This window comes from Mastigoproctus giganteus, chromosome 10 (genome assembly GCF_048544385.1).
Source record: "Mastigoproctus giganteus isolate SK-2022 chromosome 10, ASM4854438v1, whole genome shotgun sequence".
Taxonomy (NCBI): domain Eukaryota; kingdom Metazoa; phylum Arthropoda; class Arachnida; order Uropygi; family Thelyphonidae; genus Mastigoproctus; species Mastigoproctus giganteus.
In genome coordinates, this window is record NC_143584.1 from 51438570 (window position 1) to 51455607 (window position 17038).

Sequence of the window (17038 nt, forward strand, 5' to 3'; positions counted from 1 at the left end):
AGATAGCAGGTTAAGTGCTAGACAGAACCACAGTGGGCTCAGGGCATGTCCCTGAAAGATTCCTTTCCTGATGGGGATTACCCTGGCTGTGATTTTCTCAACCTTAATGATAGTACCCAATTTCGCCATTGTTTCTCCTAGGAAGTTTGTCACTATCGGATTGACTTTGTAGTTGTTCAGTGCCTTATTAACCAGCTGTGAGACACAGATTCGAAGGCTTTGCAGTAATCGATGTAGGTTGTGTAAATATTGCTGCACTTCTTGTAGGCTTGCTCTATAACTTCAGCATCTATGGTTAATTGCCCCCTTGCATCCTTTACTGAGCTGTTTGCATCCTTTCTGCTGTTCTGGCACTCCAAGTGGTGTCTGATATCTTCTTGGTTATGCAGCCAGTCAGGATCTTGTACATTGTTGTGAGGCAGGTGATTGGACTGTATTTCACCAGATTTCTTGTATTGTTATTATTATTATTTCTCCCTGATTGGGGGTTCTACCCTGTGATGGGTATTGCTACCAAGTACACAGGGTGGTTTTTGTTATGTCTGGTGTCACTGTTGGTCGAGGAACTCTCTGACTATCCTACAGGTGTTTAGGATTGCGAGTTTCTGGAGTTCCTTGTAGGTGTTCACTGGGAGACCTATTGCTGCTAGGCTGCTATGTAGGGTCTTTGGCACCATACTGGTGGTTGACATGATGATCGAGGTAGTTGTTACTTGTTGCATATGCTACATCTATTTAATCTCCTGTCTTAGGTTCGTGTACTTCCTGATTTTTCCCAATGGGTTTTCTGCAGGTTGCCAGTGTTGGGTACTGCTATGTCAATCAGATAGGCAGCCTTTTCCTTCTTGTCCACAAGGGTTATGTTCAGTCTGTTGTGCGGTATTGTCCTATCCGTTATTATGGTGCAGTCCCAGTACAGCTTGTGGGTTGGGGGTCTGTAGAACGATACACTTTCTTCGATCTACTGGTATTTCCTTGCTAGCTTCTGATGTATTATCCTGGCTGCCTGGTCGTATCTATGAGTGTTTTCAGTCTGGGCGACCACCTTGCATCCCGCGGTGATATGTTGGATCATTTTTGAGGCCAGGTGGCACCGTCAACATCTGTAATCAAACACTCCAGGCTCCTTGGCAACGTATTTTCTATAGTTTCTGGTGTTGATTTCGTCATCTCTGATGGCGAGCATGAATCCTTCAGTCTCGGGGAAGAGCATCCGCTTGTGAGCCATGCATTGGAAGAATTTTATCTTTGTGATCTTGATGGAGATCATTGTAGTGTGCGTTGGAGTGTCTTCTCTGCCCATCTTTCTCGCTTTGTTTGTGTTTCCTGGTTGGGGGGACTCCTTGCTTAGGTTGAGTGGGGTATATGGCTTGTCTGTCTTCCTTATTAGCATTTGCATTATTAGAGGCATATGATGGAAGAAAGCCTTATGGCCTGCTGGAGTGCTGCTGTGTGTTTCTGGAAGTAATTCTTCAGGTTAGCTAGCACTGTCTTCTGTTGCTCAGTGAGGTTTATCACCCTCTTCCTCCTTTTTTCTGGGCAATTGTCAGTCTCTCCACGGCAGATTTCAGGTGGTGTTGGCGGATCTTAGTCATCATTGTCCTTGTCCTTCTCATTATATCCTCCAGCTTGGTGTTAGTCTAATCTATGACCCCGAAGCAATTGGTTAGCACTGGAACTGCATAGGTGTTTATGGCTTTGACTGTGTTCCCTCCATTCAGTTTTGCTTTTAGCAGGATTCTGAGTCTCTAATGGTATTTTTAAGTCAAGCAGGCCTTAATTTCTTATTCTGTAACTGCTGAGCTTGCATCATCCCCAAGTCTTTGTAGGCCTCTCCCTCTGTCATGGCTTCGACCTCTTTACTAGTCTGCAGCTGGTAGTTTCGGTTGACTAATTTTCCCTGGTGCAATCCGTGGGTCTTGCATTTGTGTAGACAAAATTCCATCCTAATATCATTGCTGAATTCTTCGGTGTAGTAGTTGCTGGAGGTGCTTCTCTGTTGCCGCATAGAGCTTGATGTCATCCATGTACATCAGGTGGTTGAGGGTGTAGAAATTCTTCCTTCTTCTTTGAGGTTATATCCGTACTTGCTACTGTTGGGCATGGTGGATAGCGGGTTAAGTGCTAGACAGAACCATAATGGGCTCAGGGCATCTCCCTGAAAGATTCCTCTCCTGATGGAGATTGGACTGGTTGTGATGTTTTTGACCATAATGGTGGTACTGCATTTCACCATTGTTTCTACTAGGAAGTTTGTCACTATCGGATAGATTTTGTAGATCGTCAGCGCCTCTATTAGCCATCTATGAGGCACGTAGTCGAAGGCCTTGTGGTAATCGATGTAGGCTGTGTACATGTTGCGGCGCTTCTTGTACGCTTACTCCATAAATGCGGCATCTATGGTTATTTGCTCCTTGCATCCTTTGCTCAGCTGCTTTCATCCTTTCTGCTGTTCAGCCATTAAGTTCTGGCTCTCCAAGTAGTCTGATATCTTCCTGGTTATGCAGCTGGTCAGGATCTTGTACATTGTTGGGAAGTAGGTGATTGGCCTATATTTCGCCGTGTTTCTTGTATTTTCATCTTTAGGCTTCAGATATGTGATTCCTTGAGTGAGAAACTTCGGGATTGTCACTGGGTGGCTAATCACTTGGTTGAACTGCTCTGCCAGGTACTTGTGTGTACAAGTGAGCTTCTTGTACCAGTAGTTGTGTTCATTATCTATTCCTGGAGTTGGCCAGTTGTGAGAGTTCTTGATCGTCTGTTTTACTTCTTCCTGAATCTCCCACCCTCTAATTTCTTGTACGTCCTTGGTTTTTCTTGTGTTCTAGTTGTATCCAGGGGGATCAGCTGTTATGTCTTACTTTCCTGCTCGATATGTTTCCCCAAAACTCCTAAAACGCTTTCTGCTCAGGTGGTCCATTCCCTTCTTTCCCATGTTCTTTGAGACTCCTCTAGAAGCCTCTTTGGTATATCAAAATGTTCATTCAGAAACTTGTTTCGGCAGAAAATAAATTAGATTTGATGGAGTTTTGGAAAAGCTACAATATAAAAGATGCAATTTTCAATGCCACTGATGCCTGGAATTATGTTCCAGTTCAAACAATACAATGAAGCTGGAATAAGTTGCGGCCAGAAATATATTCAACTGATACAGAAACCATTCCAAAAGAAACTGAAATTTTGCAGTTATGTTCCAATGTTCCTGGTTTAAAAAATATTTCGATGGAGGAAGTAAATGATTGGCTGGATCATTTATATTCCATTAATCGAAATATGGGAATCCTTCATGAGAAGGGTCTCTTGTAGACTGAGACCCAAGTACCACCATATTTGGGTGCATTCCATAATGTATTTTGTACTTGAAAAATTTAGTTTGTGGCACTTCCAAAACCACTATGCTGCTGTGCAGGTGTGCAGTGTAGAGGGATCTTCCATCAATCCCTCTTAAATGAATTGTAAATGTCGGTGAAAGTCATTATCTTCTACTTTTAATTTATATAAGCTCTGTAGAACAGTTATTTTTTGCTTAAACTTTTATATGTTGCACTTCACACAGCACTATTTTTTTCCCTTTTATCTTAATTTTTTAATACTATATATAGAATACATTTTACAATTTGTTTAATATCATAATATTATTTAGAGTTCCTGGTGGAAAAGCACCAAAATTTCCTAAGAAGCCTGGGATTAGGCAAGAAGAGGATTCCTTGTTTCTGGAGGTTGTACTTGAAGCCAAACCATTTCCAAAAATAATTTGGCTTCTGGGTTCTAAAGAAATAAAAGAAGGACCTCGGCATAAAATAAGAAAGAAAGATACAGGCAAAGACACATATCTTTTATCATTAGAAATTGTGGTATGTATATCTTTTGTTCCATGTTATTTGTATATTTTGAGGTTTATTGAAAGTGTTATTTTGTAGATACAATCTTGAATTATATTATGTTCTGTGAAGTTATTTATATTATTAAAATTATCCTTCATGTTAAAATATAACACCATTAACTGAAAGGAATTTGTGAAAGTGAACTCAACTCTGCACATGCAGGAGAAATAGAGCAAGTATAGTGAAGAATAGTGCAAAAAATAATACAACACACTGCATATGGTTAGCAGTAATCCCAGATTAATGTACCAACTACGTGGTACTACACTCAGGGCAGTGGAAAATTAAAAAAAAGACATGGGGGTAATTGTGCAGTCAGATATGAAGTTCTATGAGCAGTGCAGACAGGCTGCCAGGATGACTCATGGAGTTTGTCTATGATATACAGGAATATTGCTAGCAGAAACAAGGAAGTGATTATCCCATTGTATTAGTCAGTGGTTAGGCTGCATCTTGAGTACTGCATAGAGGCCTGGAGGCCTCACATTAGGGAAGATGTATATCTGCTGGAATGGTGCAGAGAAGTCGTTTTATTGACTTAATTGTTATATTAAATTTTTTTCTATAAGTAGCTTTATAGTTCTAGTCAAGCTCCTTGGTTTATTTTGAATTTAGATAGCGATTTTGAAAGTCAATGTTTATTGTTCATAGATTTTATTGTTCGTAACTTGCCGCCATTGTTATATATATTGCCGCCAATAAGGAATAGTGTAACATATATCCTGAACTTGATAGCATAAGAGTTAACTTAAAACTATATAGAGAAATACATAGCGCTGTATTAGAAATTTGTTAGCTTAATATTGTATTATCAATTAATCAATTAAAAATTTATTAATCTTATTAAATTTCATTGTTAATTAAATTGTACTTAAATGGAATCATGACCCAAACTAGAGCAGCACAAAGTAGTGGTAGTATCGTGGCTCAGGGAAGAACCGAAGGGGGCAATTATCCAATGCATCACAGACTAAAAAATGTGCAAAATGTGAAAAATGTGAACTGTTTGCAAACCTGTCAAGAACAGGATATAATCTAGTCAAGGAAGATGTCTTTGCATTGGTCACTGATGTGGGATTTACTTAAAGATGTAACTACCATCAGGGGTAAAGGGAAGGGATTTTGTTTTCGTAACGGTGACTAAAGTGGTCTCATACAGTTTTTAAATTCTATACAGTGGGATTAACAGATGATGTTATCAGCATTGAATTCTAAATGGATAGCCTTCAGGGACTTAATCTTGGAGGCTACTAGGCTCTTCAGTCCAACTAAGAAATACCGTTCAAGATTTAGACCTAAATGGATGTCAGATGAACTAATGAGGCTTGTGGCAGAGAATAAAAACGGGTGGGATGCATATAAATTATCAGGTGACATAGAAGCCAATGGCAGATATAAGCTAGTCTGTAATCAAGTCACAAAGGAGCTTAGGCAGGCGAAGTCTGTATACAAGAAATCCATGGAAAAGGATACAAAGAAAAACATTAAATACTTCTTTACTTATGTAAATTCTAGAACGAAGGGGATGAATTAGATTTGTCCACTTGATGTTGGTGGTTTGACTGTTGATGATCTTGCTCTGATCGCTGACAAACTGAATGAGTATTTTGCATCTGGAATGAGGAATTCTGTAAGGAATTACATGAGGAATTCTGTAAGGAAGGGGAGGACAGAAGTTTACTAAACTCTAACAGGGAGATAAATGATTTTGTAATAATGGAGAGCAAAGTGGAGGAGAAATTGTTGAAGTTAAACATAAAAATAGCACCTGGGGCAGATGGAATATATCCAGTTATATTGAAGGAAGCAACAAAGGAAGTTAGCAAACCCTTAGCCATAAATATGAGAGAATCCTTAGATTCAGGGGAGTTCCTCCATGGACTGGAGAAGTGCAAATGTATCCCCAATTTACAAAGGGGGGTTCAAAGGGTGGCAAAAATAATTATAGACCTGTTAGTTTAACTTGTGTTCTGGGGAAAATAATGGAGTCACTGGTTAAAGAAGTGATTCAGGATTACCTAGACAAGACTGCATTAATAGTTCAGACACAACATGGGTTTGTTAAGGGGAAGTCTTGTCTGACCAATTTGATTGGATACTATGATGTGATCACAAAGGCACTGGATGCAAAAAATAATTTTGATATCATATACTTGGATTTCAGGAAAGCTTTTTGACACTGTTGTACATGGAGGACTGATTTACAAATTGGAGCGGTATGGCTTTAAGGGCAAGTTGCTGCAATATATAAAGGGATGGTTGAGTGGGAGACTGCAAAGAGTAGTGATAAATGGACACTGCTCTATGTGGACTAATGTTATTAGTGTTGTCCCCCAGATTTCAGTGCTGGGTCCGTTGTTGTTTTGTGTATTTGTCAATGATATCAATGAAGGGACATCAAGCTTAATATATAAGTTTGCAGATGATACAAAGTTTGGTAGGGTTGTTAATGACAGTAAAGACAGTATGTCACTGCAACAGGATCTAGAAAATTTAGGCAGATGGGCTGGGAAGTGGCAACTAAAGTTCAACATTGACAAATGCAAAGTGCTGCATATAGGTAGCAGTAACCCAAAAGTAATGTACCAACTGTGTGGCACTACACTCAGGAGGTGGAGAATGACCTCCTGACCTGAAATTAATTGTACAGTCAGATATGAAGTTCTCTCAGCAGTGCAGATGGGCTGCCAGAGCAAGTCATGGAGTTTTTTAAGGCAATGGTCAGGCCACATCTTGAGTACTGTATACAGGTCTGAAGGCTTCATTTTAGGAAGGATGTAGAGTTGCTAGAACAAGTACAGAGAAGAACAACAAGATTGGTTAGAGGAACAAAGGGGTGCACTTACGAAGAAAGGGGCGCCTCCATAGCCAGGTGGGAAGGAGCAGTAGTGCGTAGCACACGCTTCTTGATTGGACCGGGGTTCGAGCCCGTCACCACCAAATACAGAGGATGCAGAAAGGTCAGGGAATGACCACCGCATATCCCCGGAGCAATATGGCCTTAGTTGCTAATGCTCCTAAAAACCAAATAACAAACAAACATACAAAGAAAGGCTTAAGTTCTGCAAGTTGCAGCATCTGGATACTAGGCACCTGCGAGATGATTTGATTGAGGTGTATGACGTCTTGAATGGTTTGAGCAGGCTCAATGCTGACGGGATACTTCCCCATGCTCAGATAGATTCAAATTGAGGAAAGACAGTTGTAGTATAGATGTGCCGAAATTTGCCTTTAGCTAGCTGGTAGTTGATTGCTGAACAGACTTCCATCTGTTGTTGTGGAAGTTGATAGCTTAAATAAATTTAAGGCTGAACTAGACAATCATTTGGAGTGCCTGGATGTATGAAATGGCAAGATTTTTTTTTTTTTTTTTTTTTTGGCTGATGCTATGTAAGCTTGCTTTCTTGCTTCATATGCCTCAACTAATGTCAGTGCTAATGTGCTAAGTGGCCAACCCAGAATGGAAGCAAACAGTTGGCAACTAAACAGGTCACCAAGCTCCATCATATTCACCTACCTTCTGATATCAAGTCATCTGACAGTCACAGCAAGCAAACCACCTGTGCTAGTCAGTGCCCATTAAACCCCCACTGCAGTCAACCTACAGTTCGTGGCAGATAAACTCCAGGCAATCTTAAGTCATCTCCACTAGCCTGTTACAGTAAGTTAGAATATTTACTAATTGCTCTATTAATTAGCATGTAGTAGTTAGAGACACTTCCAGGGTTATTATTTATTTATTTTTTCATTGAATTATCTTTAACCTAGGGCAGCAAAATTCTCACTCATATCCACATTATACACTTTAAAATTAACATTTAAATTAACTAACTTAACATTTAATTTCAGAAAACTCATTCTGTTTATTCCTTCTAAAAAGCAGCAAAAGCAACCAGTTGACTTAACCAGAGCAGTAAAATGCAAATTTTAACTTGCTTATATAGTAATGCAAGAGTATTGTAAATAAATTATATGAATTTGAGAGAGAGAGAGAGAGAGGTGGGGAATCAAAGGGAAGGGGAGAAGGAAGGTATGCATCTTCTAAAAAACAGTGAAATGACCAGACTTGTTTCCATAATCAGATCAAGTTCAAGGAGGATATTGAACACAAATTCATTTAATTTGAATTGGTAAACAGGTATAATTAACTCATTATGAGCAACTTCTAACTACCTTTATTTAATGGAAATCGTAGTCTGGCATTTTTGCCATGCAGAAAAAGTTTATCTGCATGGCGGAAAGTTTCACAAAATTCAAGGAAGAATTGGATAGGCACTTTTTGATGATGGGAATAATATGAGTTTTTTTTTGTTTTTTTTTTTTGCCCTTTAGCAGAATAAGTTTACTTCCCTACATTTTAATACTATTACTAAATAGAGTGATTAGACACCCTATAACTACCTGTATAGGTAGATATAGGGTGCTATAAATCTGTTATAAACTGTGTCTTCAATTACGTAGATAAGACTTATGGACAAGTTTAACGTACTGTTCTTTGAGACATTATTTGAAATGTTTTTGAAAATTACCATGAAAAATGCATAATATCTGTTGGTGTGTGTGTGTGTATATATAGGAAAACACATAGGTTGTCTATTTCCTTTTCTCTTATTATTTTTTTATTATTTTATTTTTATTCTTATGTATGTCGGGGGCCATAATATATATATATATTATAAAGGGGCCATAATTTCTGTATGTGTGTGTGTATATATATTATAACGGGGCCATAATTTCAAGTTACAGGGGAGATGTTTAAACTTTATTGCAGGAAGTTTTATTTTAGCCAGCGAGTTATAAATTACTTGAATAAGTTACTTATGTGGACGGTAGAGGCTGACAGTTTGGAGAAATTCAAAAGTCAGCTGGATAATTACCTAGGGGAGGAGGAAAACACATAGGTTGTCTATTTCCTTTTCTCTTATTATTTTTTTATTATTTTATTTTTATTCTTATTATTTTATTTTATTTATTTTTTGTTATTTTATTTTATCATTATTTATATTTTTTGGCTGGTGCAGCATAAGCCATAGGCTTCCTTGCACCATGTGGCCATTACTAATACTAATACTATATATAGAAAATAAGTACATTGGAGAGATAAATGGAGGGATAAAAAAATAATAATAAAAATAAAGATGACAAATGCACCTGAACATGCAAACCAGCAGCATAGGATACAAAAGTTTATATATGCAAGGTGGAATTAATTGGTCTGTTAAAAAAATGTGAAGATTGAAGCTTAAATTACACAAAATTCCATAACTAATAAGAGAAGGATAGCAGAACAAGGAACTATTGCAGGCGTGAAAGAGAAAAAGAATGTGAAAATCCTATTTGTTATAATGAATTAAGCAAAATTATAGGCCAAATTTAAAAGCCAATGACATATATAATAAAATGATAAATATAAAAATGACACACACACACACACACACACACACACACACACACACACACACACACACACACACACACACACACACACACACACACACACACACAAGTGCCGGTTATAGTGATCACTAGTTATTAGAATCAGCCACAACTTATTATCAACCCACTGCAGGATGGAAGTCTCCTCTACAATTTATGCTGAGGGAAATGGACCATAATCTGCCATGCTCGTCCAGTGCGGGTTGGCAGATCGACTGCATTCAGCAGTCAGGGGCTTGAACCCCGGTCTACTCAAAGAGCGTGGGCTACTGCACTCCCACTCCTGACCGCTACGGAGGCCGTTTTATATGTTCAATTTTCAAAGAACTGATTCAAATCAATAAAATGCACTACCCTTTCATTGTTAACTAGAATCACATTTTCAGTTATAAGAATAAATTTTGAATGTCTCTGTGATATTTTTCCAAAGCACATTATCTGGAGGTCACATTTATAGAGGTCACAACCATAAAACAATTTGGAGTTTCCAGTTTATTGGGCTTTTCTGTTAATGCAATTCTGTTAGTGCAATAAACAGGTAGTAAACTCGATCTTATTTCATTTGCTATAATACCAATAGCTGGAATTCTGTATTTTCATGTTATTGTGGTGAAATGTGTTTCCCCTTCGCTGAAATCTACTCTTCAATTCTATATCTAAACTTTGTCTCATTTGTGTGTGTTATGTTAGTTCCAATTTGGTGTGTGCCATTTGCTTTGTTATTGATTGACATTTATCTTTATTATTGTGTTTTAAATTTTACTACCCCCCCAAAAAAAAACCATCCTACAACCATCTTTCCTCAATTTGAATTTATGCCCTCTTAGGCGATTATTCTGAGCAAGAGGAAGAATCCCATCAGCATTGAGAATGCTCAAACCATTCAAGGCTTTATACACTTCAATCAGATCACCTCGCAGGTGCCTAGTCTCCAGACACTGTAATTTGCAAAACTTAAGCCTTTCTTCGTAAGAGCAAACTCTTGTTCCATTCAATAATCTTGTTGCTCTTCTCTGTACTCATTCCAACAGCTCTACATCCTTTTTAAAATGAGGCCTCCAGACCTGTATATAGTACTCAAGGTGTCGCCTGACCATTGCCTTATACAAGGGGATAATCACCTCCTTATCCCTGCTGTAAAAATTCCTGTATATCATTGACAAGACACAATGAGCTACTCTTGCAGATCGTCTGCACTGCTCAGAAAACTTCATATCTGCATGCACAATCACCCCCCAGGTCCTTTTCATTCTCTACCACTGTCAGTGTAGTACCATAGAGCTGATACATTACTCTGGGGTTACTGCTTCCCATATGTAGTACTTTACATTTGTCAATGTTAAACTTCATTTGCTACCTCTCAGCCCATTTGCTCAACTTTTCTAGATCCTGTTGCAGCAGTGAACTGTCAACAGTGTTATTAACAATCCTGCTAACCTTCATATCGTCTGCAAACTTGGTCATTAAGCCTGATATACAGTCATCAATATCATTTATAAATACAGAAAACAATAATGGACCGAACACTGAACCCTGAATAATGCACTAATAACATTAGTCCACGATGAGCAGTGTCCATTGATTACTACTCTCTGTTTCTCACACTCCACCATCCCTTTATTTATAGCAGCAATTTGCCTCAAGTGCAACACTGCTCCAGTTTGTGCAGCAGTCTTCCATGTGCAACAGTATGAGAGACCTTTCTAAGATCCAAATATATATGATATCATAGTTATTCTTTGCCACCAGTTCCTTTGTGACTACGTCATAGTATCCAATCAGATTGGTCAGAAAAGATTTCACCTTAACAAACCCATGCTGTGTCTGAGCTATAACTAAAGTGTTTTCTAGATGATCCTGCAGTGCTTCTTTAACCAGTGCCTCCATTAAATTTCCTGGAACAGAAGTCAAACTAACAGGTCTGTAATTACTTGTGTCGCCCTTTGATCCACTTTTGTGGTTTGAGGTCACATTTGCACATCTCCAGTCCATGCGTACCTCCCCTGAGTCCAGGGAAGCTGTCATAATTATGGCTAAGAGTTTGCTTTCTTCCTTTGCTGCCTGCTTTAATCGAACTGGATAGATTCCATCCACCCCAGGTACCTTTCTCATGTTTATCTTCAACAATTTCTCCTCCACTTTACTCTCAGTTATTACAAGATTATCTTGCTTACTGCCAGAGTTGAATACACCTCTGGCATTCTCCTCGCTGAATAACTCCTCATATGTGAATGTCGATGCAAAATATTCATTTAGTTTTTTAGCTATCTGAGCAGGATCATCAACAGTTGAACCATCGATATCAAGTGTACCATCTGATTCATTCCCTTCCTTCTAGAGTTTACATAAGTAAAGAGCTCTTTGCCTGTTTTTCTTTGCATCCTTTGCCAAAGAGTTCTCATAATCTACCTTCGCCTGCCTAACCTCCTTTGTAACTTGGTTACAGATCAGCTTATATCTATCATAGGCTTCTGTGTCACATGTTAATTTATATGTATCCCATGCATTTTTCTTCTCTGCTATATGTCTCATTAGTTCAACTGTCATCCATTTAGGCCTAAACCTTGAACAATATTTCTTAGTTGGTATGAAGAATCACTACTGATAATCAGATCAAGAGTATTAGTTGCCTCCCGAACATGCTTATGTAGAAAACAGTCATCCAATAAATCCACAAAAGCCTTGCTAGTGTGTGAGTGACCAACCCACAAATTCCAGTCAATATATGGGAAATTAAAATACCCCATTATAAGACTCTCAGATTTACTGGCCCACTGTATTTCCCTGTACAGTTTCTTATTATACTCATCAGAGTCATTAGGCCTATAGCACACTCCTACTCTCAATTTTGATCTCCCAATGCTTATGTCACACCAAACTGACTCAACACTGCACTGTCCAGCGATGTTGACTGGCTTCACTTCCTTGGATTTTATGTGTTTCTTAACTAATAGCATAACCCCTCCTCCCTTCCTATCCTGTCTATCCTTTCTGTACACATTGTACTCCCCAAATTCCAGTTCTGTATTCCTTATATCTGTGTGACACCACGTCTCTGATATCCCAACAATATCTGCCATTCATATTTTGGGCAATACCTCAAATTCATCAAATTTATTTACCGAACTCCTAGCATTGGTGTACATGCAAGTATACATGCACCTGTTCCTATTCTTAGCTACCCTAACACAACCCATGTGTTTACTTATACCGCAATGACTCCCAGCAGTCTCTGAAATATCCTTCATCTTGTTTTCCAGGCTGCTGCTCATTCCAATAGAAGCAGTGAAAGAATCACTTTCACCTCTGCCAGTGGCTTCTGTTAATTTGTTAGTCCTTGTATCCCCCCAGGCTTACAGTTTTCTGACCCACCTAACACTGCCTCGATAGCATCAGCAAATATTCTTGCACCTTTTGTATTTAAGTGTATCCCATCCCTGTTGAAGCAGTCTCTCCTGTTAACAATTAGACCAGGCTGAAAATTTGCATTAGTAGAGGCATACGATGCAACAAAGCAAACTTATACAGCATCAGCAGAGAGAGAGAGAGAGAGAGAGAGAGAGAGAGAGAGAGAGAGAGAGACAAAAAAGAAACACTTCCCATTTCACCCATCCATTCGTTTTAAAAGGTTGTCCAATTCTTCCTTGAATTTATTTTTTGGTAATTGCAACCCTTCCTTACTCACTAATCTCGTTGCCCTTCTCTGTCCTCATTGTATTAGCTCAAAATCTTTCCTAAAATGAGGCCTACAGACCTGTATCCAGTACACAAGGTGTGGCCTGACCATTGCTTTATACAGAGGGACAATCACCTCCTTATCCCTTCTAGCAAAATTCCTGTATATCATTGACAAGACCCCATTGCCTACTCTGGCAGCCTGCCTGCACTGCTATGAAAACTTTATATTGGATTGCACAATTATTCCCAAGTGTTTTTCATTCTCCACTACGCTGAGTGTAATACTGCACAATTGGTATGTTACTCTGAGATTACTGCTATCCATATGCAGTACTTTGCATTTGTCAATGTTTAACTTCAGTTGCCACCTCTCAGCCCATCTGCTCAACTTTTATTGATCCTGTTGCAGTAGTGTACTATCCTTATTGTCATGAACAACCCTACCAACCTTTGTATCGTCTGCAAACTTGGACATTAATCCTGATATATCTTCATCAATATTATTGATAAATACAGAAAATAACAATGGGTCCAACACAGACCCCTGTGGAACTCCACCAATAACATTAGTCCACGAAGAGCAGTCAAGTGTCAATGGACACTTGATTACAGTGTCCATTGATTGCCACTCTCTGTCTTCTCCCACTCAATCATTTTATCCATTGTAGCAACTTGCCTTTAATGCCATACTGCTTCAACCTTTAGTCTTCCATGTGGAACAGTCTCAAAAGCTTTATTAAAATCCAAGTATGTGATATCAAAATTATTATTTGAATCCAAGTATGTGATATCAAAATTATTATTTGAATCCAGTTCCTTTGTGTCCACATCATAGTATCGAATTAAATTTATCAGGCAAGATTTCCCCTTAACGAAGCCATGCTGTGTCTGAACTATAATTGCAGTATTGTCTAGATGATACTGCAGTGTTTCTTTAACCAGTGACTCCATTATTTTCCCTCCATTATTTAACCAGTGACTCCATTATTTCTCTGTAATTACTTGTGTCCCCTTTTTTGACCCCCCTTCTGAGAATTAGGGATACATTTGCATATCTTTAGTCTGTGTGGGAACTACCCTGAGTTCATGGATGTCCTCATAATCATGGCTGAGATCCTGCTTACTTTCATTGCTGCCTCCTTTTATATAAGTGAATATATAAGTGAAGGGATCTTCCACCTGGGGTGGAAGATCCCTTCCACCCCAGGTGGCTTCCTTATGTCTAACTTCAGAAATTTCTCCTCCACTTTGCTCTCAGTTATTACACAATCATTTAACCCCCTGTTAGAGTTTGATAAGCTTCTGGCCTCCACTTCCCTACAGAATTTTTCATGTGTGAATGTAGATGCAGAATACTCATTCAGTTTGGCAGCTACATGAGCAGAATCATCAGCAATTGAACTATCGATATCAAGTGGACCAATCTGATTCATCCCCTTTCTTCTAGAGCTTACACAAGGTAAAGAAGTCTTTGTTGTTGTTTTTCTATGCATCCTTTGCCAGAGATTTCTCGTACTCTGCCTTTACTTGCCTAACATCCTTTGTGACTTGATTACAGACTATCTTATATCTACCATAGGCATCTGTGTCTCCTGATAATTTATATGCATTTTTCTTCTCTGCCACTGGTGTCATTAGTTCATCTGACATCCATTTAGGTCTAAACTTTGAACAGTATTTCTTAGTTGGTATGAAAAGCCTAGTAGTTTCCAAGGTTATTCCTTGATTGCTTCTCATTTAGAATTTGCTGTTGGTAACATCATCAGTTCCCACTGTATAGAATTAAAAAAATCCCTGATACCACTCTAGTTATCTTTTCGGAAGCAAAAACCTTTCCTTTTACACATGAAAAATGTGTTAGATGTTGGAGTATTATTCAAAAATAAAAAGTAAGGTCAGTGCTAAATTTTCAGTGTGTGTTTTATTGATCCATGAAGGCCAAATACAATATCTAGCTGCTTCCTGATCCCCTTTCCCAAAAGAAATTATGCAAAAAAAAAGGATGTTGCTGGCATTTTCTAGAAGGAAAAGTTGGATAGACACTAAATTTTCATCAGATGATACGTTGGCCGTGTAAGGCTATAGGTCTATTTATAATTTCATAGCCTAGAAGTCTTCTCTGTAAAGAAAACATTAAATCTGAGAGAGAGAGAGAGAGAGAGAGAGAGAGAGAGAGAGAATAAATTCAAGTCAGTTGGTTAACCCTGTCTCCCCCCCCTCCTAAAAGAACTGCTACTACACAAATTTCAATCTCATATCTCAACTTCTTTTCATGTGAATGCCAAGTGGTGAGGTGGTTTGGTATACCTTACTTAAGTACAATATAAAAATTTTTAATTCCTAATGTATGTTATTTGATAATTGACACCTGAAATGTAGCATAATATATATATACCCTACTTGTTATTTTAGGTGTGTTCACATAAAGCATTTATCATGTTCATCGTGTCTTCACATGTAGCAACTTAGCTTCCGGTGAACAGATAAACTTTCAGCACTTTTTGTTTATTGCTTGGAAGCTTTTAGGAATCATTGCCCCCTCCTGCCTCGAGAAACATTGTGATAAATTTGAAACAGCTGCTCTAACCCTTTTGAGGAATATTTCATTACTTATTCTCCCCCCGAAGTTTCTCTAATTCTAAATTTGAATGAGCTGAATGATGAGTTTTAATGAATAAATATTTGAATTGGTTTAAGTTTTTTTTAATATCCCTAAACACCAAAGGTATTAAAACCTGTATTTGAACTGATTTAGAGGAGTAATGAAATTATAGATGCAAATTCAGAAGAAAGTTCCCAAAGAAGGCAACTGAAACTGATTATGTGTAAGACATAGAATGGAGAGAGAGAGAGAGAGAGAGAGAGAGAGAGAGAGAGAGAGAGAGAGAGAGAGAGAGAGAGAGATAACATACAGAATGAGTAGTTGTTTAGAAGAAAATAACTGTTTCAATTATTATGTGATTATTAACTTTACCTATTATCATTCATTTATTCTTATTTTAAATTATTAAATTTAATTATTGATAAATTTGATATTTTTATCAAATTATTAAATTTAATCATTAAATAAAAATAAATTTAAAGTATTTAGGGGCAAAGGCCTCATGCTACGAGGTAGAATGACTAATATGTAGGTTAATGCAAATGCTTCATTTTAACATAGCATTCCACCAAAGTAGCTAAAGCTTGTTGGCTTCTCTTCAGTGGGTGGGCAGGTACCCTGGTGTTGCAATAGTCACAACCCAGTTATGAAGTATAACTTCACAATATGAGAGATACCTGATGGTGCATAGTGATATAGACTATAAAGTATTTAAAGGCAAAGGCCTCATGCTATGAGGTAGAATGACTAATATGTAGATTAGTGCAAATGCATCATTTTAACATAGCTATCATATTGCAACACCAGAGTACCTGCCCATCCACTGAAGAGAAGCTTTGAAACGGTATCGTCTGGGTGGTGGTATCCGCTGAAAATAAATAACAATAGTCCACTGGTGAAGTGTTATTTATTCGAGGTAGTACAATACCATGGCAACTTGTTGGGAAGGCAGTCACAATATGAGATATAACCAAAATGATGCCAATTTAACTAATTAATCTAATTAATTAATTAATTTAACTACTTTGGTAGATAGCTATGTTAAAATGATGTATTTGCATTAACCTACATATTAGTCATTCTACCTCGTAGCATTGAGGCCTTTGCCCTTAAATACTTTATATCACTATGCACCATCAGGCATCGCTCATATTTTGAAGTTATACTTCATAACTGGGTTGTGACTATTGCAACACCAGGGTACCTACCCACCCACCGAAGAGAAGCCAACAAGCTTTGAAACAGTGCCGTCTGGGTGGTGGTATCTGTCTGAGAATAAGTAACATTAGTCTTCTCCTTAGGTGAAGCGTTACTTATTCGAAGGCGCCTCCGTAGCCAGGTGGGAAGGAGCAGCAGTGCGTAGCACACGCTTCTTGATTAGACCGGGGTTCGAGCCCGTCACCACCAAATACGGAGGATGCGGAAAGGTCAGGGATTG

General features: G+C 38.3%; 1 protein-coding gene across 2 annotated transcripts in view; it reads left to right on the forward strand.

Annotated features, from left to right (window-relative positions):
- Positions 1-17038, forward strand: part of LOC150079033 (twitchin-like) — a 2795346-nt gene that overhangs the window by 355777 nt on the left and 2422531 nt on the right. For both annotated transcript variants that reach the window (XM_090382361.1, XM_090382360.1), the window contains one exon: positions 3644-3854. In XM_090382361.1, coding sequence (XP_090238487.1) covers positions 3644-3854 — 211 coding nt within the window. The remainder of the gene's footprint in view (positions 1-3643; positions 3855-17038) is intronic.